Source organism: Rousettus aegyptiacus, unplaced genomic scaffold (assembly GCF_014176215.1).
Source record: "Rousettus aegyptiacus isolate mRouAeg1 unplaced genomic scaffold, mRouAeg1.p scaffold_m13_p_6, whole genome shotgun sequence".
Lineage (NCBI taxonomy): Eukaryota > Metazoa > Chordata > Mammalia > Chiroptera > Pteropodidae > Rousettus > Rousettus aegyptiacus.
Window position 1 is genome coordinate 95,862,063 of NW_023416309.1, and position 24,109 is coordinate 95,886,171.

Genomic DNA, 24,109 nt, shown 5'->3' on the forward strand with positions numbered 1-24,109 from the left:
GAAGGATAAACAGAAGTTTTCTGCAAGTCTCCAAAGAAGAGCACAAGCAGCCCATCAGGATGGATTACGTGCGATTCAGTTTAGAAGGGCATTGTGTTTCACACACCAGTCACCTTGAATAACCCAATAATTAATTAAAACCATGTTATTCAGGGAGGAATTTATTACATTTGTTGGCTTTTTATGAGCTAGGCGTAGTTGGGAAGTGAAAAATGTGAGGACTCTTCAATGATGTCTGTACTGCATTCTGCACTGGCTCATGGAGACTTCCTCTTGCCAGGTCCCAGAGAGCAAAGGGAGGGGATCTTCAGTTTGGAGGGGCAGAGCCAATTGATTGCTGCCTGGGTTGGACCCCCTTCAGCTTCTGTACCCAAGTTGATGCTTTGGAGGTAGTTGATGCACTGAAGCCGGAAGTCCTGGAAAGAGAGAAGGGATGAGGGAAGTGGGGAGGAGAGATGGGGTTCAGGGATGAAACAAAATTCTGGCTCCAGGCTCCTTGGCACTTCCTGGGAAAGAGGAGTGAGCATCCTGGTACTTTTCTACCTAACATGAGGCTTCCTTGTCTGAGTGCCACCAAGCTCAGGTCTTTTCCTAGTTTTGGTGTGTTTGTTGGGAGTGTCGTTATACAGGGTGGGGAGGGTGGGGGTTTCTCCATAGACATGAGGCCAGAAGAGGTTGTAGGCTGGTTCCTCTTTCCCCAGCAGATATCCTCACCTTCTCCTCAGATACCACCAACTGTGAGAAAAACAACTCATTAATTGCATACATGCCATACATACTCTTTACAGAGTCTTCACTTCCCTCATCTTTGTCTTCGAGCAGCCCTTTGTGGAAAGTTGGACAAAGACAATCACCTCCATTTTACAGATGGCACAGTGGGCCAGAGCAGGTACAGAAGTTCAAGCTCCCCATATGAGTGATGCCCTAGGGGCAGGAAGGAATAAAAGATGGCAAAGCAAGTCTGGTTACTCCACCCTGGAAAGATACCAAACTCTTTGGTTCCCTTAGGAAGGATGGAGGCCTCTGTGAGCATCCCCAAGGAAATTAGTCGGTTTTGCCCCAATGGCAGCAATCTTGCCTCTAGATCTGGAGCTGTGTATTCAATCTTTGACACTCTGAAACCTGGATAACCCAAAGACTCATCAGAGGATTCCATTCTTGGCTGTCTGGGAGTGGGAGAGGGAGGGAGGTCTCCCATTCCAAGAGAAACAAGGGAACCAAAGGGAGTCAGGAAGTGTTGGGGGAGGGGCCCTCCCTGGACCAGCTCTAGCTTTCTTTGGAAGGGAGCAGAGGGAACCGTGCGTGTAGCCCTCCTGGCCACAGCTGGCTGCAGTGGACAGCAAGGCAGGATCTGGTAAAAATAAGTTGATTGGTGCAATACAGAGCAGTGCTCTCTTCTGAGGATGACCAATGCTTTGAGAATAGGGTTGACCCAAGGATTTAAATAATAAATGGTATGAAAAAAGGAGAGGAGGGGACTGTTAAAGGTTATAAAAAAAAAAAGTTAAAGAGACGTGTCAACCAAATGTTATTCATGGACTTAGTTTAGATCATGATTTGAACAAACTAATTATTTAAAAAAAGGCAATTTTGAGACAACTGAGGGAATTGAAACATAGTCTTAAAGATTATTGTTAATTTTGTTATGTATGATAATCAAATGGAGGTTCTGTTTTAAAAAAAGAAAGAAAAAGATGTCTTTATCTGTTAAATATTCAAGCCAAAATACATTTGAGTGAAATGATGTCTGGGATTTGCTTTAAAATACTTCAGAAAAAAAATTGAAATAAGATTGGCTATGAGTTGATAATTGTTGAGGATGAATGACAAGTATAAGAATATAATAAGAGGTTATTATATTCTTCTGTATATGTAAATTTTACTCTTTTTACTGTTTAACTTTCTGTATGTGTGAAATTTGCAACTAGAAAACAAATCAATAAAACTGTGGATCCATATCCCCAAAACCACACACACACACACACGCACACGCATGTTGCACATACCAAGTTTCACCCTAAATTTCACAGTGCGAGCCTTTGAGAACCCCCATGGAATCAAGTTCAGAATCTTCAGGCTACCAAACACCCACTTTCCTCCAGGGAGAGGACAGAAATGGAAAGTGTTTTGACACCACATTGATCCCACCACATTTTTCCTCTCCGCGGTTGGGTGCTATATGTGTTGGGCAACAGGGCTGTCAGACGCTGAGGAGTTTGGACCTCAGGAGGTTCAGCTCTCTGTGAAAATTTCCAGTCACAGCTTCCTTGTTGCCCACATGGATTTAGCTTCAAAGTGAAACAGGGTGGTGGGAACAGGTTAGGGGTCAGGGGGCTGAGCTTAGTCTCCACCTTTGTAGTTTTAGAGCTCATGAGGCGTAAGTGGTCAAAAATTACTGAGTTAAAAGGTTCCTTTATTTTGGAGTCAATATTTTATTTTCCCCAAATTTCTTTATTTTTTCCTTTTCCCTTTAAGAAATTCCCATGTATCTTAGGTCTATTTTCGTATCAGTTTGTACTTTTTAATGAGATTTATTTCCATGGAAATGGCTTTTACTCGTATGTGGGATATAAAGCTGAAAGCAACAAACAAACAGGACAAACAAACAGAGACTCATGGACACCAGGCATTGGATTAGTGGTTAACAGAGGGAAGGAGGGAGAAGGAGACAGATAGGGGTAAAAGGGGTCAAATATTTGGTGACAGAAGGAAATCTAACTGGTGGTGAACACACAACACAATACATGAGACATATTGTTGAATTGTACGCTTGAAACTTATTTGGTTTTATGAATGTCATCTCAATAATTTTTACTAAAAATATAATAAAAATTGGACACGACTTGGTGTTTGAGTAGGGAAGAGAAAATGAAATGGTCAGAGCCTAGACCTGATGCCTTACAGACCCACGCTGGAGCCCAGGCTTCATTGATCGTTAGCCTCTGGAAGTTGCCTAAATTAATCTTCGAGACCTCGGTTTTCTTATCTACAAAACCGGAGTAACAATTGCATTCTATCCCGTTCCATTGTATTAAATGAAAGATAAAAACAGGCCGTTTACAGTACCGCGCACAAAGCTTAGGATGATTAGGACTCTGAAGGGGTCGCCCCAAGAAGCCGGAGGTGCAACGGGACAGGGATGTAGGGGTCTGGGGGGGAGAAGTGCTGGGCAAAGTGGCGTCCAGGGAGAACCGCACCCTTAACCGGGGTCCGCAGGAGGGAGCGCGCCGCGCGCGAACGCACTAAACGGGTTTCGGTTCAGCGCGAACTTCGGTCTTGAGGTAGAACCTCCGCCTGAGGATGAGGGATCCCTGCAGGGCAGGGTGCACCTGCTGGCCTTGAGGAGATCTCTGGGTGGGTAGAAGGAAGGTCTGGGAGGAGGCGCCCACGCTCTCCAGCTGTGCCATCTGAGGTTAGAAACCTCACCCGCCGGCGGGGCCGCTTTGCCATCCAAGAGTGGCGGTAAACGCGGCGCGGTGTCTTCCGTCGCATTACTGAAAAATCTGCTTACCAAGTGTTTACACACGGGGAAGGAAGGGAAGCAAAGCTCTTGGATAAAATGGAGAAAGTCCTTAGGCTGTCCCTAGTCTTGACGGAGAGTTGTTGGGTTCCGCTTGTTTCCTATGAGTTCCCTACCTGGAGGGAGCGCCTAGTCAGCCTAGCTTGGGCCCCAGGATGATGCGGCTGGTCCATGGTCTGTCTGTGTCTCCCCTGATCCAAAGCTTGGCCTGTGCCCCTGGGATGGATGATTCCTGAAGCTAAAACCATGCAGATGTGGAGAGCAAGGGACAAATGAGGCAGAACCTGAAGGTGGGCTCCTGTGAGAGATCACAGGCCAGAGAGTATCCTTGGTCCCCACCTGCATCATCCCCAAGCACACACACGTACACACACATAGCTGGACATCTGGGCTGGGCCTGTGCCAGACCCCAGAGTTACTGACAGTTTGGAAGGGATGGAGTGGATGGGGACTGCTTCCATAGCTCTTCCCAGGCCTCCATCTAGGTCTCTGGGGCTGAGCCCCATTCCTAGGGAAAGTTTCTAACTCCACTTTAGGGGTAAGAAACGGGGAGCTGCAACAGTCAGACCCGCAGTTCCTCAGTCTGGGAGAGGTTGTCCTTGTGACTCCTTTGGACCTGGTAGACGTGGAGCTTCTATATACTCACATCCCAGTCTGTCTGTCTTTTGGGATTCCCCTAGGGTAACCATAGAGAAGGACAGTCAGGGAATCGCTGGAAGTTCCAACATTGCACGCAGCTGCCATCGCTGTCTGCTTTCTATATTTTTATCCTTCCTTCTGCTCCCACTGTGGCAGCTGGGAGGTGCCTAGAACCACAAAACTGGTAATTGGTTTTCTGAGGTCAATTTAGTCTGACTTGGACAAGACAGCTTCTTTCCCTACACATCGGCCAGCCAGCCACTTGAGCACAAGGCTGGCTAGAACTGAAAGATCTCTAAGGATCCTCTCAACCCCAAACACCAACTGACCAGTTTGGGTAACTAAGGAATTTGGGCTTTCTATTCTTAAAAAAAAAAACAAAACGGTGGGGAGAAAGGGCGAGCTCCCCCATATTCCCCAATCAGAAACAACCCTAATTAATCAATTCTTTTTTGGCAGGGGGTGAGGTAACCCTTGGTTGACCTCATAGATTGCAAGGACTTTGTCAGCTTACAACCCCTTATTTTTATTTTTTATGCTTACAGCACCTGTTCTTCCTAGGTGGTTTTCCATCCAAGTACTAACCAGGCCAGATCCTGCTTAGCTTCCGAGTTCAGATGGGATCAGGCTTATTCAGGGTGGTATGGCTGTAGACCCTAATTAATTATTTCATAGGAGAAAAATTTTCTGTGTTTCTAAGCTTCTGAATCCTTAGCCTCTTGTGATAATTCTACACAGTAGCCTTCAAGATGGGAATCTCCTCCTAGGTTCCCCCCTGGCCACATAAGCAACATGAGGGGAAAGCAAAGATCTTAAGGTCTCTGGGGAGAGACTTCTGGCACCCAAGGTCAATAACAGCCACAATCCCCTCCAGTGATGGATAAAATTATAGGCTTTATGAGACCAAATATTTTAAAATATTTTTTTGGTAGTTCATTTTCCAATTTAAAGTGAAGGGCATTTCATCTGCCCTCTTAGAACTAACTCTTAGAAAACCTCTAAAGGAGGTTAGAGGGGAAGAAATACTAGTTTAAGCCCAAGTGGTCCAGAGCTAAGACAAATTATGTGCCCAGCGCTCTGCTCCAATTCTAAATCTCACTTTGATGAGGGGATTTCATGTGTATGATCCAATATCAGCTCTGGACATTTAGAGTCCGTGTAGACAGGCTGCAGATGACCCTCCTCCAGACTCTTCTAGCCTTATAAGGTGTTGGGATCTTGGGTAAATGGCTGCCCCAGAACCTTGGGAGCCTGGCTAAGATGATCTTTCCTCCAGGTCAGAGTCCTCAGGTAGTAACCAGGAGCTACCCAATATTCGGCCCAGGTTAGGGCTGAAATTCAGAAGGCAGATGGAGGCAGGAGGATTATTTCTCAAGCCTTTATGAAATCCTAAGGAGGTAGTCCTTTGTAGCACCTTTCCCTTCCATCTTGGTGAAGACAGGAACCCAGGAACCCATGAGCACCATGGAGAGGACTGGCTTTCTTTAGTGGACAATTTTTCTTTGCTTCTTCACGTGTGTGCATATGTATTAAATGCCTGCCTTTCTCCTCTCTTATTGTTATGAGGCAGGGAAGAGATAGAGGAGTGGGCCACAAGATGATCAACTTCTGGGCCATTGGAAAGGTCTCAGGCCTCTCAGCAAGAGAAATGGGGCAATCAGAGCAAGAGATCAAATTTCTCAAACTATACTTTCCTTTAAGCCTCAAACCTATAGCTCCACTTCAGGCTAAATAGATGGGTTTGGGACTCCAGGTTTAGAGCCTTGGCACTAATATTCCTCTTGAATTGAAGAGTGAAAACTCAATCTTTGTCTCTAGCAAGGACTATACACAAACAGCCTTGAGAGTAGCCAGCATTTATCCTAATAATTATCACCTATGTCCACATTCCCTGAGGGAAAAAAAAACAAGGTGGAGATTGGGGACAGGGTGGGGGGGGAGTTGTAAGTGACTCTAATTGCTTTCTTGAATTTGCAGGTAGGTTTTTTTGATATACTCCCCATTCCTGAGTCCCATCCAGGATCCCAGGGGATGGAACAAAGGAAGCTAAGTTTCCCAGTACCCTAGACGCTGCTTCAAACCCCAAAGACCTTGGCCGTGAGAATCTCACCCCTGTTACTCCACTTCCAAGTGTATGTGTATGGGTGGAGGGAGTACTGGAAGGCTCCTCGAGGAATTACAGGGTGAGGGTGGAAGAGGTGATTTCCTGCACCAGTTTGGTCCTGTTTAATGGGCTACTGCGGAGTTCACACCCTGGATTTGACTGTCCCAACTGAGTCAGTCCATGATGATTGTGCTCCACACATTCCAGGTCATGGGGCTGGGCTCCCTCAAGGCCCTAATAACCATGCTGTACCCTAGGACCCTGTGGAATAATCAGAGTGATGAGTCTGGTGGCCTCGTTGTGACTTCCTCCGTGGCCTTCTTCCACACCAGTGCCCTCAACCTTCAGTAACACTCCCTCCCCTGTTCTTGCCCGCCGCTTCTCTTCTGCCCGAAGTAAACACCTATGTGAATTAAAGAAGAGCTGGTCCACAGTGCAGATGGGAAAACGGAGGCACAGAGAGGAGAAATGACTGTCCATCACACCAAGCTAGAACTAAACCTTGCCAAAGACTTGTGCTCTGCAGGGCAGCCCTCTAGACTCAGAATTCCTAATGCTTGGGGACAGATCCAGGCTGGGCTTCTTTAGGTTGGGTTCTGGGGTTTGGTGACTGAAGTCAGCCAACCCAACAGCAAAGCTCAGTTTTGGTGTTGGGAGAAGGGGCTGGGGACTCTGGGGCCAGTGAGCCTTTCAAGTTGGCACACAGGGCAGGCAAAAAGCAGCCAGCTTGCCTTCCTAGAACTGCAGGACCAGAGGGTAGCAACCTTCAATTTTATCCCCTGCTTCCCCAATTCCTCCCTTCACTCCAGACCCCACTCACAGTTCCTGGGCTTGGCTGAGAGCTCCTCCTGTTTCCCGTGGTTGGAGGTAGCTTCTCCCCTTAGCAGACCATCCTTTGATCGCTCCTCGGATCCACTTGTTCCATGATGGAGTCCACGATCGACTCTAATTTTGTAGCTGGTCCCTTCAGTCTCAGCCTCTGAAGCATTTGGTTTTGTCCTGAGAGTGTCTTAATTACAAGGATGTCTGTCACAGGGCTGCCTGGGTGTGAAGGGACTCAGAGGTGATAGTGGCCTCTTCCTGACCAGCCAAAGCTCCACTCTCTGGTACTTGTAGCTCCCGGACCCTGCCTTCATTTTGTCCAAAAGATTTCCCTCGAAGGCCTCGAGAGGCTCTGTCTGACTTCATCTTAGAAAAAAAGGCCTGGGTGCCTCTCATCCCCAACTGGGCCTCAAAGTTATAGCTGCTGGCAGGGCTCTGTGGGTGGGCAACGCTGCTCCAGACCACCCTCCCTGTAAGACTGCCCCTTGCCAAAGGTAGGCTCCAGCCCTGCAGAGAGCAGCTGCCTGGCACGCCCTTCCCAGACTTCTGAGAAAAACAATGGAAAATGGAGAGGGCCAAAAAGAAAAAAAAAAAAAAAAAAAAAAAAAAACGAGTGTGTGTGTTTGGGGGAAGGGAGTAGAAAAAGTAAAACTGAGATAAGAGAAAAAGAAATTAGTAGATGAGAGGAAAAGACAGAAAAAGAGGAAGAGAAAATGAAAGAAAAATGAGAAGGCAAAAAAAGCAAACAAAGACAAAATAAAGTAAGCGACTAAAAGAGAAAGGAAGGGGGGGGGTGGGGGCGGGAGCACCCCTGCTGGTAAATGTCGTAGGAGGGGACAGAAAGTAATACAGACAGACAGAAAGAAAACAAGAAAGAACGCACAAAAAGCAAGGTAACTGAAATTAAATGAAAGAAAGTAGAAAAATATAGATATAAAAAAGAAAAAGAAATATATAAAGAGACTAAAGACAGATGAGCGAATATACAGAAGGAAAGAAAGGGTAGAAGAAAAGATGAAAGAAAAGAGCTCATCCTAATTAGGCTATTTTCATAAAACCGATCAAAGGAAGCAACCCAAGAAGTTTAGTCAAGCCCGCGCAGTCTGGCGGGGCATGGAGCGCCGACCTTTCCAGGAAAAGATGCATCGCTACTGCAGATAAATTCTCAATATTCCTCATTACCAGCCTGAGGGTCACAATTGTCGCAACTACATACGCTCTTCCAGTTGGGAGAACAAAGTCACTGGGCGTTCGCTTTGCTTTACAAAAAGTAAAACATAATTTAACGAATGCCAGAATGCCACAAGTGGGGCGGGTGGGCGCCTCTCGCCCCCTCCCCCTGGTTGGCGGGCCAGAGCCTGGGCGGAGGCGGGAGCTGACACCGAGGTGCCAAGTCCCCGTGGCCAGAACCCCTGGGGGCGCGGCGGCTGTGCTCAAAGGCCCGGCTGTAAAGGTCGCAGGCAGTCTGTGGGGCCGCGTTGAATGGGCTCCCGGAGGTAAACAGACTCTTAACTTTCAACTTGGCCTTGACCTTCCTGGAGGTGTCTGGCCGGTATGTAAAGGAGCAGCTGAGACTTGCGCGCATTTGGCTGGATTAGTAAAGGGACCTGGGGGTGCAGGGAGGCTCAGGGGCCCAGAGGGTCTTCCTGGAGGCTCCCAGCAGGACACAAAGGAGTCTTTGAGGCTCCGACGCTGGCTGGGAGGTCAGGATACCTGGATTGTCCTGGGACCTGAGCCTTGAACTCAGGTTTGGGGGATCGGAGCCTCAGTTTCACTATCTGGGAAACTCGTGACTGGGAGAGCCAACTGAGAAGTGACCGGTACTCTTTAGAGCAACTGTTCTTTTCTTTTTAAATAAAAGCAGGTGGCTTGCAATTCATTAGAAATAGATACACATACAGAAACACAAATAGAACTCATATTTATTCTGTTTATAAAATGCTTTCATTATGCAAAATCTCTGAATCTTCACAGCATTCCTGTGAGGTAGGAATTATTATTCCTATAAGGAGGCAGATAGTTTTTACAGATAAGGAGATTTAATCCTACTTTATTTGACTCTAGTTGAGGTCTACGATAGGTTATAGACAGATGCCCATACATATACGTATACAGGAAATGGAAGCACATGCTCATATGTCAATAACCATGACAGTCAGAACTGTTCTCTGGGATCTAGTAGATGCTTAATAAATCGTAGAGTTAAACAAAGCAATAATACACATTATTTATTTAAATTGAAATGTATCTGTTCACTTAGGGGTCTCCAGAACAGCTGGTGAGATTCTCCAGGATAAGGTCCGAGTTGGACATCTCGGAATTCCACAATGATAAAGTGCTTCATGCATTTAGCTCCTCATTTCCATGGACATGGGTAAGGACACCACATACCTAAAAAGCCTGGTGGCAGGCAATGTTGCTATGAATCTTTAAATTTTTGTACTTTTTCCTTCTAAAAAATAGTGATAAAAATGATGTACAGTAAAGGGCAGAAATAGCAAATGTACAGTTTGAATTTTCAACATGAACACACCTGTGTAACTAGCTTGCAGACCGATATCAAGAACACTTTCCAGAAGGCTTCCTTATGTCATCTCCCATTCAGGAGTTCCCATCTGCTGCCAAGGTAATCTCTTCTGACCTCTATCACCATAGATTAATTTCGCTTGTGTATTCTTGAACTGCACAGAAATAGAGTCATGCAAAAGTTACTTTTTTGTGTCTGGCTCCTTTCACCCACATATTTGTGTGATTCATTCATGTTGTGTGTAGCAGTAGTTTTTTTAAATTGCTGTGTAGTACCTCATTTTTTTAATTATAGTGTGATTTTTTTGCTTGTTTACTGTTGATAGACAGTTTGGTTGTTCCTATTTTTGAGCTATAATGAATAAAGTACTTTGGACACTCTAGTACATGCCTTTTGATGGATATAAAGATTTATTTCTGTTGGTTATTTGCGCAAGAGTGAAATTGCTGAGTCATAGGGTATGACTGACTGATTATTTACTTTTTTAATTTACGGATTTAGTCATACTTGTACTGTCATTTACCAAATAAAAGCAAGTAAAAAAGTAAAAATACTTAAATCTTTAGGGAAAAAATCATGGTATTTCTGCCTTTCATAATTAGACAAGCAAGAAGCTACGATAAGAAACTGAGAAGCATTGAAGAGCATGTCAGTTATTTTCATTGAAACCATCTTTGCCTTAGACACCTTTGCCACAAGAATTTTTGCCACAAATATTTTCACCACAGAACTAATTGGCTGTAAGGCAATTTTGCCATAAAAAAAGTTAAAACAACTGTTTGACAGTTTGATTTCTTCGTTGTTGTTTGGTTTCACTTCTCCAATGACAAATCAATCAACCACCTTCGCAGACTTCGTATATTTAAGCTAGTTTTTAGTTTGGTTTCATTTCTCCATTGATCAAGTTCTCACAGTTACTTTCGTTTTTATATTGTATAGAAATCTTAGCTATAAAGGTAGATGAGTGGATATGATGGTTGTCTTAAAATAGTTAGTATATCTTTTCAGAGGGTGATGGTTTGTCCCAAGAGCGGGTTTCTTTTCTTTTCTTTTCTTTTCTTTTCTTTTCTTTTCTTTTCTTTTTTCTTTTCTTTTTTTCTTTTCTTTTCTTTTCTTTTCTTTTCTTTTCTTTTCTTTCAATTCATGTCTTTATTCATACTTGTTGACGCTTCCCATAGAGAATTGTTGAAGGGCAAGAGTTGGTTTCTTATTTTGAAAAATGAGGCATATCTCATTTTTTTGCACTTCACAGATACTGCATTTTTAACAAATTGAAGATAAGACTTTCCAGTAGCAAAAAGATAACAACTCATAAGAGGTTCAGATGATGGTTAGTATTTTTTAGCAATACATAATTTTAAAATTAGGGTATGTACAGTTTTTAGACATACTAGACTACAGTGTAAACATAACTATAGTGTAAACACAACTTTTATATGCACTGGGAAACCAAGAAATTCATGTGATTCACTTTATTGTGATATTCGCTTTGTTGCAGTGGTCTGGAACTGAACCCAAAATATCTCTGAGGTATGCCTATACATTGAGAGAAGGAAGATCAGTTATTCGTGTGGCATTGCCATGAATCGGCACTCATTTTAAATGTGTTCAAATAGTTTGTATTTCACAGTAAATCTTTTGAATCTCATGTCCTTTAAATGTCCCTTTTTATTCTTCTTGATTTTATTTTTTATGGCAAAATTGCCTTATGAACAATTAGTAATGTGGTGAAAATGTTTGCAGAAAAAAAATGCTTGCACCAAAGATGTATATGGCAAAGATACTACAGCAAACGCACTTGGAACTACCAAAGAGACATCTCCTCGCTTTTCTCTCATGTCGTTTTCAAATACAATAAAGTCTAGTGAGGATTTCATGCTTGGTGTCTTCAATTATTTAGCAATGTTTGTTGAGGGCGATCTATAATCTCCACTACAGTCCTGCAATTGCGGTTTGCATGGGCCCTTTCCAAAGAAATAGTTTTAAGTTCAGGTTCAGGTCGGTAAGTGGACATAGCTAAGCCTACCTAGAGCTCAGAGTGGTCTGTTCTATATAACTTCCACGACCCCTATGTAGAATGGAATAGTTCCTGTCTTCTCCAGAAAAACTGGAAGTACTAAAAAAACGTGGACTCAGAGGATTTGATTTGGGAGGGGTAGTGAAAGAAACGGAAAACCTCTGAAGACAGATTTGTGAAACAAAGCAGTTTCAGTCTTCCGAATTGCACTGCGTGATAGACCCCAGACAGAGGGGCCTCAAGCAATTTCTCCAGTGGTTGGGGCTCCCTCTCCCGTCCCCTTTTCCTTCTAAGGAAATGTAAAGCCCTGAGGAAGCAGATAGGGGTCCTGGGTTTTACTGTTCACTCAGTTCAAGTGGAAGTGTCCCAGTGCCAGGGCTTTTCCTGGGCCTCTGGGAACATAGGAGGAGGACTTCAGGGCAGAGAGACTGGGCATCTTCACACAGACCAGGCTCCTGTGTTCTTGGGGTGCAGAACCCCCACGACTAGTTCATGACCAGTTAGCTAGGCCTGGCTTCCTGGAAATTCCTTAGATCCCAGAAAAGAGAGTGAATTCTCTTTTCTGACTGGTACGTCAGGATTTTATGAGAACCTTTCCCATCTCCTTCTTAAACTTCTCTCTGTCCCTCTTCGTGCTGCTATTCCTGGATCTCTGCCTCTCTCTGAATATATGGCATGTGCGTTGCTTCTCCCTATCTCTTTCTTCACCCTTAAACAGAAATCCAGACCTTTCACAGACCAGGTCTAGAAAGTCTATTTCCCCATCGCGTCTGAACGTTGTGTGTCCCAGGTTCCAGATCTCATCTCCTTCTGTGGAGCTTCACACCCCCTCTTCTTCCACCCCCACCTTGAAGCGGGGAGCCCTCTGGGAGGTAGCTAGGGTCCCAGGGGAAGGGGTCTCCCAGGCACTTTCCTGAGTCTGGAGCAGTTTATAACAGCTCACCCGGGATAGGAGGAGCATCTGGGATGAATTGAGATGCTAGGACCCAGCACCCAAAGCAAGGGCTCCTAGAAATATCCTTAAATCCCCATTTCCCTGCCTCTTCTGGCTTAGGCCTACTCCGAGGTTCCCCTTTTCGGCTCAGAGAGGCCTCCCAGCCCCACCCCCGACTCCACTTCCCCCTCGAGATGGACACTTTATAGGGAGAGCTTTTTATTTTCTCGTTAACCTGCCAAAGCACAGGAGACAGAGCCAGAGCGGGAGAGGAGGCGACGGAGGTGGGGGCGGGTTCCTTGTCCTCTCTCCCTCCGCCTCTCTCCTCTCTTGAACGCGGAGTTGGGTCGTTCCTGCTGGAAAGCAGAGAAAGGACATCTCTTTTCTCTCTCTTGTTTTTAAGTGAGAGAGGGAGAGAGAGAGAGAGAGGGCTTTAGAGAGAGGGAGGAGGGAGGAGGCTTTTCTCTCTCGTTTTCAAGTGAGAGAGGGAGAGAGAGAGAGAGAGGGCTTTAGAGAGGGGGAGGAGGGAGGAAGGGGGAGAGAGAGAGAGAGAGAGAGAGAGAGAGAGAGAGAGAGAGAGAGAGAGAGCGAGAGAGCGCAGCACGGGGCTAAAGTATTTTCGCCATTTCTGCCATGAAGATTTTATTACCTTCTCTCCCCCAGGCCACAGCCAATCAGCGCGTGTGCCCGGGCACCTGCGTCTTTTGCGTCAGGACAGCCAAGCAGAGCGAATGCAGGCGCCTTTAGAGCTGGGAGCGATTTAAAACGCTTTGGATTCCCGGGGCCTGGGTGGGGAGAGCGAGCCGGGTGCCTACTGTATCCCCCAACCCCAGCACCCCATGAGCCTACACTCGGCCCCATGGAGCCAGGCAATTATGCCACCTTGGACGGGGCAAAGGATAACGAAGGCTTGCTGGGAGTGGGAGCGAATCGGAATCTAGTCGCCCACTCCCCACTGACCAGCCTCCCGGCAGCGGCGCCTACGCTGATGCCGGCTGTCAACTATGCCCCCCTGGATCTGCCAGGCTCTGCGGAACCGCCAAAGCAGTGCCACCCATGCCCCGGGGTGCCCCAGGGCGCGTCCCCAGGTCCGGTGCCTTACGGCTACTTTGGAGGAGGGTACTACTCTTGCAGAGTGTCGCGGAGCTCGCTGAAATCCTGCGCCCAGGCGGCCACCCTGACCGCTTACCCTGCGGAGACTCCCTCGGCTGGGGAAGAGTACCCCAGCCGCCCCACAGAGTTTGCTTTCTATCCGGGGTACCCGGGATCCTACCAGCCTATGGCCAGTTACCTGGATGTGTCCGTGGTGCAGACCCTGGGCGCCCCTGGGGAACCTCGCCACGAGGCCCTGCTGCCTATGGACAGTTACCAGCCTTGGGCCCTCACCGGTGGCTGGAACAGCCAGATGTGTTGCCAGGGAGAACAGAACCCACCGGGTCCCTTCTGGAAGGCAACATTTACAGGTAACCTTCTTCACTACTCCGGGTCCCCTTGGTGTCAGTCATGGGGTTGCAGGCCTCCTGTCACTTGCCTGGGAGGAGGAGGAGGGAGACTTGGGGCTGGTGAAGGGAACTTGGTGCTGCTCTTTGGCGTTAGGACTCTGATGGAGGGTCCAAACAGTTGGAGATCCCTGGTGGAGCCCCCTTACCCCACGATCTGTGAGGTGCCAGAGCTGAGTGCTATCTGCAGCCAGAGGGCCATCAGGCCCCTTCATCTCCCTGGGAGGCCTTGCGGCCAGCCTTTCTGTATGTCCGTGTTTGGGGCTCAGTGTGTCCCTACCCAGCAGGTCTCAGTTTAAGTCTACAAAAAAGGCTAAATAACTCAATTCTGTAAGTGTGGGGGGTGAGGTGGGTATGATTAGAAAGATTAGATGTTCTGTAGAGTAAAAAATACAACCTCTCACTTTCTCTTACATGAGTTTTTCAGTTTCCAAAGGAAAATTTAGATTTCCTGCAGCCAAAATTTAGGTATGTGCATCCGTGTGTGTGTGTGTGTGTGTGTGTGTGTGTGTTGGGAGTGGGGGCAAAAACTTGTTCCCTTCTGCATAAAATTTGTCCATAGAATCTATAAGAGCGGCCAAGAGTCTGAAAATGCACATGAGGGTGGATGTATGTGACTGTGGGCAAAGGTCTGGCTGTGCGTGATGGGTGTGTTTACAGATTTACAGGTATGAGGGCAGTGATGGGAGAAGGTGGCCCATAGAAGCCTGGTCTTCCCAAGGCTGAGTGCTGATCAGAGAACCAGCCAGAAGCTGAGGTGTTCCTGGATGCTTTGCCGGGGGGCGGGGGCCGGCAGGAGCTTGTTGGGTGACCTGAGTGTTTCTACCGGATGACTTAGTTTGTGGGGCCTGGGTCTGTGCATGGGTAGGGGTTTGAGTGTGTCTTCCTCTCTCTCCCTCTCCTGCCCTGCAGACTCAAGTGCTCAGCACCCTCCAGACAGCTGCACCATCCACCGAGGCCGCAAGAAGCGCATTCCCTATAGCAAGGGGCAGTTGCGTGAACTGGAGCGTGAGTATTCAGCTAACAAATTCATCACCAAGGACAAGAGGCGCAAGATCTCAGCGGTTACCAGCCTCTCAGAGCGCCAGATCACCATCTGGTTTCAGAACCGAAGGGTCAAGGAAAAGAAGGTCCTCGCCAAGGTCAAGACCAGCACTACTCCGTGAGGGAGCTCCCTGGCTGAGGAGGTGGGCGGGGGAAATGAGGGGTATCCTGGGGATACCAGGAGCCTGCCAGGGACAGGCTGGGGCCCAAAACTCTGCTGAGGGGCCTCCAGAGGTGACACTCTTTTTAGGTCATGGCTCCTGTGCTGTTCCTCAGAGACAGCCTGAGTACCCCTTATGTCCTAGAGAGCTAGTGAGGCCCAGAGTTACAGCTCAATCCACCAGAGTGACACCACCCAAAGAGCCTGTCCCAGTCATAATCATTCACCCTGACAGTGGCAATAATCACCATAACCAGTACTAGTTGCCGTGATAATTAGTCTCATATTTTCTATCTAGGGCTCTGTAGAGCACTATAGAAACTGCTTTCATGGAGTGAGCTGATCATGAATAAAGCTGGAAGGAGACGGGTAGCAGGGAAGCTTCCTCTGGATCCCCTTCTGTTTCCAGAGCCCATCCCTCTCCCAGCATTGGGAGGGGAGAGGAGATAAGGCAGAGTCAGCCCTGTTATTACATTGCCCATTTAGCATTTTTCTAAGATGACAGCTGGGCAGGATGGACAACGCTGGAGGGTGCCTCTCCCTCCCTTCCTGCCCACCCCATAGATTGAACCTACTGGTCTCAGAAGTCCCCACCCCCAACTCTTAGTTTTCCTCCCTGTGTGAAAATGAAGCCAGCAGGCTGCCCTGCCAGGTCTGTCCTCCTTCCTTCCAGAGAAATGGAGTTTGAGAAAGTGCCTGGAAAATTCACCACCTCTCATTTCCTTCCTCGAACTTTCTAAGTCTTTCCCTAACATTCCTGGTGGTTCTGACCTAGGCACGGACAACTGGGAGCCACGTGAAATAGATGTTTGTGGCCCTCTAGACGCGGCCCCTCTCAGGCACAAACGGTTACAGATGAGAGTAGAATCCTACCCTATTGGCAAGCGGGCCCCAAACACGCTGGTGTAGCCGGGCAGGAGAGAAAACCGCAGAAAATAGCCCCTCCACCATCCTGCAGACCCTTCTGTGGATGAAAGAACCGCGGGTGGCGGAAGCATTACGATCCAGGCTCACCGCGGCGAACCCCTTGCGGCCTAGGCGGTAGTGGCCACAGACTTCGTTTCCTTTTCACTTTGTGCAGGTTCAGCCCGCGTTCTTTGAATCCCGGTGGGCAGAGGGCGGGTTGGCACAAACTCAGTTCTTCCGGGCCACGTAGACAGAGACGCATAGTGTGGGATTCCAGAAACCTGGGGCAGACCGGCTGTTCGAGGAGCAGGGACCCTGACACGGGGTCTCTGCCTCTGTGCCGGCTCCCTGATGACGTGTACCTAGGTGCAGTGCCTGGTGGGACTTGCTACCTTGGCCGCGCAGCAAAGCTGGAGGGTTTGCGCTGGATCTTTCTGCAGCCTGGGCTGAGAGGTCCCAGCAGACACGTTCCCTGAGATCGAGCGCACAGGCGTGAAGTGGAGAGGACCTGTCGGAACCACGTTCCGAGCCACCCAGCAACTGGAGGGCGGGCGGCGAGCAGCGGGTGGGGGGCTGCGGCCGCGGTCTGGATGGTAGCTCCCTCTCAGAGCCAGCGGCTGGCAGTTCTCCAGGAAAACCCAGAACGGCCCCTGCAGCCGAGAGATCCGGGTATTCCAGCCTGCGGTCGGGTGGGATCCCGGTCCTGGCTCCGATCTCCGAACAGAGTTGGAAAGTGACTCAGACTCTTCTAACTCTGTTTACTAAAGAGGAGCGGGGACTGAAAAAAAGACCCCCAACGCGGACAGTCACCCAACCTCCCTGGGTCTCCTTAAGAGTGTTTGTGCTGGGGGATGGCGTGTGTCAATTTCGTGATTAAAAAAAAAATCTTTCCAAGACCCATGGTCCAGTTTAAGCTCCTTGATAGCGCGCCCGACTCGAAGTTACTTTCTGCGCCCTCCCCACGCTCCCCTTCAAGCGAAGTTTCAAGCAAGTAGCTTTTAATATCAATTTCTCAAGGACCCTCCCTCGCTGCTTCAGAAATGGAGAGACTTCAGCGCAGACAGGTGTGTGGATAGGGTGTGGAACAAATAATGGGGAGCGCCATGCTGTGGGGTCTCCCTGCGGAGGGAAAAGCCCAGAAAAGGGGTTGCCACCTGGACTAACCTGGATGGCCTACGTAGAAGCCTCGAAACTCTGGACTTTTTCCGCTTCACGATCAGGGACTTAAGTTTTGGGGTTCCTCTGTTATTCGCTCACAATAATTTCAGAAGGAACAAAAGATTTGGGATTTTAGATTTACTCTACCAATGCGAGTTTGGACTATTAAAAAGACAAGGGCGCCCCCTTCCGGCAGAGAGTCTCCATTTCAGGAAAACCTGCCAGTCAGCTGCGCTGTAAGCCGCAACTAAGCCTTTCTGGCTTCGCCTTGCCTTGGAGCCTGGAGCCTCCGGAGTTGCAGAGTTTGGGCTAGTGTGAGAGCGCCAGGACGTGGAGTCATCGGCAACTAGGCCAGGGTATCGGTAGATGTTTCGGTCCAGCAGCTGAGAGACCCAGGAGGAACACCAGGAGGGCAGCACGAGCGATCTCGAATAGAGAAAGAACTGGGCAGTCAGGGCTCTGGGAGCGAGACCGCGGCGCCATCTGCCCTCGGTCCAGGTCTTCGTTCCATTGGAGTATTATATTTATCTTCCTCGCCAGAACAATTTGCGGCGGATCCCCGCTCCCCACTTTTTCTGAATGATTTATTTGTATGCATCCTGTGCAAAAAAAAAAAAAATTAATTTCGTTTCGTAGTAAACTTTTTATTTTTTAAATCTCTTTCTAAACATCAATTTACTGCCAAGGAGAATGATAACTCCCTTCTACCGAGACCAATATTTAAAAACCTTTACTAATTTGTGTCTAAGTTACAATAAAACCAGTACATCTGCATATACTTGCCTGCAACTATTTGCTTTTGAATGCCGTCTTTTTTGCTAAATTTACTCATGCTGAAACATATGAACGTAACCTTCACCAGTAGATAAATTCAGACAACATTCTCATGCACAAATACACGCAGAGGAGCACAGATACACTCCGGAAAAATCCACCAGGCGTGTTTTCACCAACGAGGCATAATTTTACTGGGAGCTGTCCTCCACTCCCTCTCCCTGTCTCCAAGCCAAACAGCTCCTCCGGCTGAGTCTCAGCAGACGTGGAAACGGGACTGAGAATCTCGTGTGCGCTGGCTCCAGGACCCAAATCACTTCTACCTCCAAACCGGGTGGATTTTATCAGACTGAATTAGGGTGTAGTGGTGAAGTGCGTAGACGCGCTCTCCGGAAACGTTTCGAATCTGGGTTCCAGCTGCAACCCAGCAGAGAGTCCACCCGAGCCTCCAGTTCCCGGGTCCTTTCCTCCGGCTGGCAAAGGTTTCCTGGAATTCGCGAGGCCGAGGCCGGCCGCGTATCTGCACCACCGTGCTCCGGCCCCCCTAGTCACCTCTCCTCTGAAGCTGTCCCTGAGGCAGGAAAAAGGTCGTGATCAACGCTCCGCGCACACACACCAGTTCTCCAGGAGGTGCTGCCTTCCCGCCTCCCCTTCATTAAAGTTTTATTCAAAGTCCTAAGTGCTGCACTTCAATTAGCTTTCCGGGACAGGGGGCTCTGTGCCCTCGCCCCTAGAACTACAATTGTGAATTAATTAAATGAACCCGTTACCGTCAACTTGTAACAAAGCTCAAGGGCAACTGTTTCAGAGGGCGTGAAAGGAGGAGGGTCCACTGTTTTTGAAAGAAATGTGTATCATATTCTCACCCATCTGAATAGTCCCTCTCTGGGAAAGTGGAGAAGAAAGCACTGGAGGGGCCCTAGGCTTCTCATTCGATTGGGACACCTCGCCCCCCAATTCCCAGCTCTGGCCTGGGCCTGGAGATTTAAAAACATCCAGTGGGGATACCAGCCTTTCTTCCTCTCTCAGCTAAAAGTAACTTCTGTGTAGAAAGAAGGTGGGGGTGGTTGGAGCAGACGGAATAAAAACGAATTCCACCACTGGCCGCCCTCTCCTAAATTGTGCCCAAAATGAGAGGGAGATAGGGGGCAGCAAGAGTTCAGTCGCCCCCAGAATGATAGGAAGGAAAAGACAGCGTCTTGCCGGCGCCCAGAGAGGTGGAGAGGGTCAGGGACATTGCCATTGAACTTGACGTTTCAGACTGGTGGTCTCAGCCGCCCTCGCCACGCCCCACTCTCCTAAAAGCTTTACGGGGAAGAGGGAGGAAGGTGAGGAAAGGGGGGACACATCCGGCCTCGGGAAGGAAGGAGGGGGCCAAGCGGCCAGGGAAGGGCGAGAGAGACTGGAAGACCGGCTGGAGACTACGAGGTTGGCGGGGAGGCGAGGAGGCATCTGCACTGGGGAGGGGACACTCCAGCCTTTGCCTGACTCGTCGCCTCGAGGTGGGGAGCCTCGGGCTCTGTGCTTCGCTCTGAGCCCCGCCCCAGGCTCTGCTGGGAGCTGGGCACCCACGGCTTCGCTCCTGTACTTCCTTCTCTAGCTTAAGGTGCGCGAGCAGTGCCCGGAGCCACTCGGAGGCCGAAACCCTCAGGCCAGTCCTGCGGAGCTCGGGGCCTTGAGGCAAACTGAATTCTGGTCATGGCCTTTGCAGGGAGAGCAACAGTGTTACGCGCCCATTTCTCAGACCAGAGACCGGCCCATTTCTCTGCCTCCAAGAGTGTGTTTCTCCCTAATAAGGTAAATTAGCTTATCCATAGGCCAAAAACGTTACCGCTCTCTCAGTCTGGGACGCACCTCATGGGGCCCAGAAGTGCTCCTCCCAGGAATGCGGGGGCCTCTGCTGTCTGGGCCGGCAGGAAAGGGTGGGCGTGAGACTCTTGTAGAGACCACCCAGCGGAGACCCCCTATTCGATGATTCCTGGAGAACCACGGCAGCGGCAGCGGCTCGGGCAGGAAAGGACGAAGAAAGCCCTTCGCAACAAGCGGGACAGGCACGGCCTCAGCGGAGAGGCTGGCTGGTGGGAGCAAGCGCCAGAGGCAAGCCCTCCCACCCCCACACGACCTTATGTTTGTCTCAGATTGGACGGAGTCCCAGCACAGACAAAATTAACATGGTTTTTTATTGTCATTATTCTTATTTAAAGATATATAATACTTTATAAGACACCTACTTTGAAAACTGGGCGGGGATTAACTGCAATGCTAACGATGATTTACTAACTCATACTTCAGGAAAAGGCTCTGGACCTTTTTAAAAAAAATATATCTGTATCAGTGCACTCTAGTTCCGGAGCTGCTGCCTTCTTTCCCCCATTGCTACACCCTCTTCGGAAGCTTGGTGAGGGCCAGGATCTGGTGAGCGACCGGAGAAGATTCCCACTGCTGGCACATGTGCACAGGGTTTCAGAGCCTGGCGCAGAAGCAGGGCGAGGCCATGCACCCATGGCCTCTGCGACAGGCACTGCTAACTCGTTGGTCTCGAGGTGGGCAAAGTGATCTACAGACACACTCTGGACTCACCCTGCCACTGGCTTCTGCACCCCCCCCCCCCGCTACTGCCCCACACAGACAAAACCCACAACTGAGTAAGCACTTCATAAAATTTAAAAAACAATTTTTTTTTTTTTTAGACTAAGAGAGGCTAAGTTACTTGGTTGGTCTTACTCAGGGGGCAGTGACAGAGCTGACCCCCAAAGCAGGAGCTCTTAACGTCTAAGCTCCTTGGTCTACACCAATGAAACAGAAAGTGCAGCCTCTCCCCCACCCCCAATCTACTCTCCTCACGAGGTTCCACCAGATACTGACAAACACCTGTTTCCATCTGGAGCCATTCCTTGCCGTCACATAGCTACACCCTAACCCCCTAGACCCAGATCCTCCTGGGTGCCATGGGCGGATTTACAAAAGTGCAAACAGAGGATTAGACACAAGTGGAAATTTAGTTCAATCCGCTACTCATTTTGCAGGCAAAATCTTCCATTGGAATGCAAGCCTGGAGGGGACAATGGAAATTCCACCTCTTCTCACCCAGTCCTGGTTCTGGATTTACCCAGATTGTGGGTCAGCAACTTTCTCAGATGTGACCTGAGGCCAGAAGATTATATTCCATGACCTCTGATATTGTGAGGTGGAGAAAATGGGAAACAGAGTGAGAAAGATCCCCTTTCCTCTATTGGCATCTGGACAGGCTTCCTGGAAAAGGCTGTGATGAAGGACCTAAAAAGATGCTTCGAATATCAAATCCAGGAGGAAAGATGTGGGCAAAACTCAGGGTCAGGGGCAGGAACGCAGGTCAAGGAAGGAGACCCTCTGGTCCAGGGCTCTCCTCGGGTCAGAGCTGGCAGGGTAGAGGGCAGGGACGTTCTCATTGGGTCTTAAATGCTGGGCGAAGCTTGCTCTGTGATCAGACAGCCTCTTGCCCTTTCAGACTGCGACCACTCCACTCCCACCCAGGCGAGGCGGGTACACTCCACTCCCACCCAGGCGAGGCGGGTACGCATGGAATGTTGGTGCCGCCGGCCGCACATCTCGGGTCCGAGGCTGGGCAGGGTCGGTCCTCCTTCCTGAGAACCTTCGGCTCTCCGTCCAAGGTGGGCCCAGCCTGTCGTGTACTCCCCCACCCCGCAACCCCGCTCCCCGCCAAAGACCTGAGCCGGGTCTTTGTCTGGTTGACTGTTAAAGTTCGCTGGCCCTCTCACTTCAGGCAAAGTTTTGTCATTGAACTTGAGTCAGGCAATAAACATTCCTTCATCTCTGAGGCAACTGGACAGGGGATGCGGAAGGGGTGGAAGGAAAGGGCGCAGAGGAGGGTTGTGGAAGGATCCGGATCGGCCAGGCCTGCACTGCTTCCTCAGTGAGCTCCTGATCCTTGCTTTCTGCGAAAAACTAGCTGATTCTGCTTTTAAAAACCCGATTATTGGGGCCATACAGCAAGGTAAACTAATATTTTAGTTAGGATCAACATAATGTAACGTTTTCATTTTCACTCATTCTAAAGTTATGTTTTCTTATATTTAGGCAGTACAATTCCTTTTTTTTTTTTTAAATAACCAGGATAACTAAAAGTATAAATAGCAAACGAATAATATCTAAATCAGATGGATTGTTAGAGAAGATTCTAGTAGGTGATCCTAGGGCTGTCGCCTCTATATTTTAAAAGCTCCCCTTCCTTGATGAGGTAAACCCAGCGGAGGCAGACGAGCCCTGTGCAGCCTTCGGTCTCCTCAGGTTCTGGAAACTTAAAATCGGTAAATGGGGCGCCTTCCGCCCCACCCCACTCCCCAAGCCCAGCCATTCGTGGCGGAGGAGATATGGGCTTGAGGAGCCGCCAACCGGGGGGCCGACAGCCAGGCTGCACAGAGCAGCCGGTTGAGACAGCGTTAATGTTTTTGTTTTCTCTTCAGGTTCCTGGAGCCAGGGAAGATCAAAGACTCGATCCCAGGGCTTCTACTGGTTCAATGAAGTCCAGTCTAAGGGGCACTGGGCGCGCAGGGTGGGCGGGGAGACGCGGGGACTAGTCAAGGTCTCGTGCGGGGCCCTCGCCGCATTCAGAGTGCTCGGTTCCAGCGAGGAGCCCCGGCGGCTCAGCGACCCGCCAAGGCACCAGACCCCGGAGAACCAACGAAAAGCTCCCGGCTTCCTCATTGGGGGCCGGATAAAATGGCCAGCGGCAGATCCTCAAGGGCAAACCCGCAAAGAGGCTTGAGGGAGTTGTCAGAATAATGTTCTCTAGGTTCTACCCGCCACCCACGTCCCAGTTTGGCTTTCGCCTGGCGCAGGATTTGGACTAAAGGGGGTATGTGCTCTTACCCTCCTCCCCATCCTTGATCCCCAGGCCTTCTGGGTCCTGGAAAGAACCCAGCCAACCCATCTTCCTTTTTTTGACCTTTAGGGCAAGTGGGCCACCCTCGTCATTTGGACCAGGAGTGCTCTGAGCAATTGAGACGTGTGTGTGAAACAGAAGCTGTGAAAAGAACTTTTCTATTTCAGTTTGCTGTTTCATTTCTGCACACCACCCCCCCACTCAGCTCTGTGGAGGAGAAATAATTCAATCAGAAACAAAACCATTTATTTGGAAAAATAAATGCGAAAGTATATTGGAGTGAGGTTTCCAGAAGTGGTCTTAAGTCTAGGCACTTGGGTATTTTTGCATTAGTTCGATCTTGGCATTTGGGAAAGTTAAGGGTTTACGATATTCGTTCTGTACAGATGAATCGATTTCTGAGGAATCTGATTCAGAGTAAAAGAGGCCGCATCTACACGGCTTCACAAAAGCTCCAGACTAAATACATTGAAATAATTACCCCCAACATTCCTGCTCTTAAAAAAAAAAAATCTCAAAATGGAAAAAGCTTATCCAGATCACAAAAAATATATGGGTTTTAAATATATGTATAGTTTCAAAACTTTTAATAAACAACCATCTTTAAAATTTTTCCATTCTTTTTTCCCAATGCTCATGTTTTACAGTGTGCAAGCACTATTATTAGTTACTTTTATCTCTCCCCTGTCCAATTTAGCTATATACATTCTATTCTGGCTTTAAAACATACTATACATTTTCTATGTCATAAGCAATTTCCCAAGTTATTATATTCTAAACACCATTTAAAAATGCACAATATGCAATGAAATGAGTTGCCATAATTTAGAAAAACATGTCTTTAATGTTGGTCATTTAGGCTATTCCCACGTTTAAAAAGAAAAGTTTTTCCCTTAATTAGAAAAGTAACATTCTCATCATCAAGAATTTCAAAAATATTTTAAAAATATTACAAAGACAGAAATAAAAGCTACCCTATATCCTACCTCTCAAAATAGATGAAAGCTAATCTTTTGTTGTATTTTCTTCAATTGGTTTTTATTGCACAGCGTATAACTTTGAAATTGAGATTCTGCATGGATATTTTTGTATTTTGCCTTTTGCTTTAGTATTATGAACTTCT

At 48.3% G+C, this 24,109-nt stretch overlaps 2 protein-coding genes, 1 long non-coding RNA gene and 1 pseudogene across 3 annotated transcripts; 1 reads left to right on the plus strand and 3 right to left on the minus strand.

Moving 5' to 3' along the window:
* Positions 1-148: 148 nt before the first annotated feature.
* On the minus strand, positions 149-7,538 carry LOC118604009. Its single transcript, XR_004951607.1, has 2 exons — positions 7,084-7,538; positions 149-416 (listed from the first exon to the last, which is right to left on the minus strand). It is a non-coding gene; the product is annotated as an uncharacterized LOC118604009 (long non-coding RNA).
* LOC118604528 lies at positions 4,696-4,814 on the minus strand (annotated as a pseudogene).
* Positions 7,539-13,327: 5,789 nt separating the features above from the next.
* On the plus strand, positions 13,328-15,527 carry HOXB13 (homeobox B13). The gene is made up of 2 exons (XM_016164617.2): positions 13,328-14,026; positions 14,975-15,527. Exons 1-2 carry the CDS (start codon positions 13,423-13,425, stop codon positions 15,226-15,228), a joined length of 858 nt encoding a protein of 285 aa, XP_016020103.2. The 5' UTR covers positions 13,328-13,422; the 3' UTR covers positions 15,229-15,527.
* A 2,074-nt stretch (positions 15,528-17,601) lies between these two features.
* PRAC2 (PRAC2 small nuclear protein) lies at positions 17,602-23,034 on the minus strand. Its single transcript, XM_036223349.1, is given in 4 exon segments — positions 17,602-17,746; positions 17,749-17,773; positions 18,491-18,591; positions 22,974-23,034. Coding segments are annotated over 4 exon segments (267 nt in total). The 3' UTR covers positions 17,602-17,666.
* Positions 23,035-24,109: the final 1,075 nt, after the last annotated feature.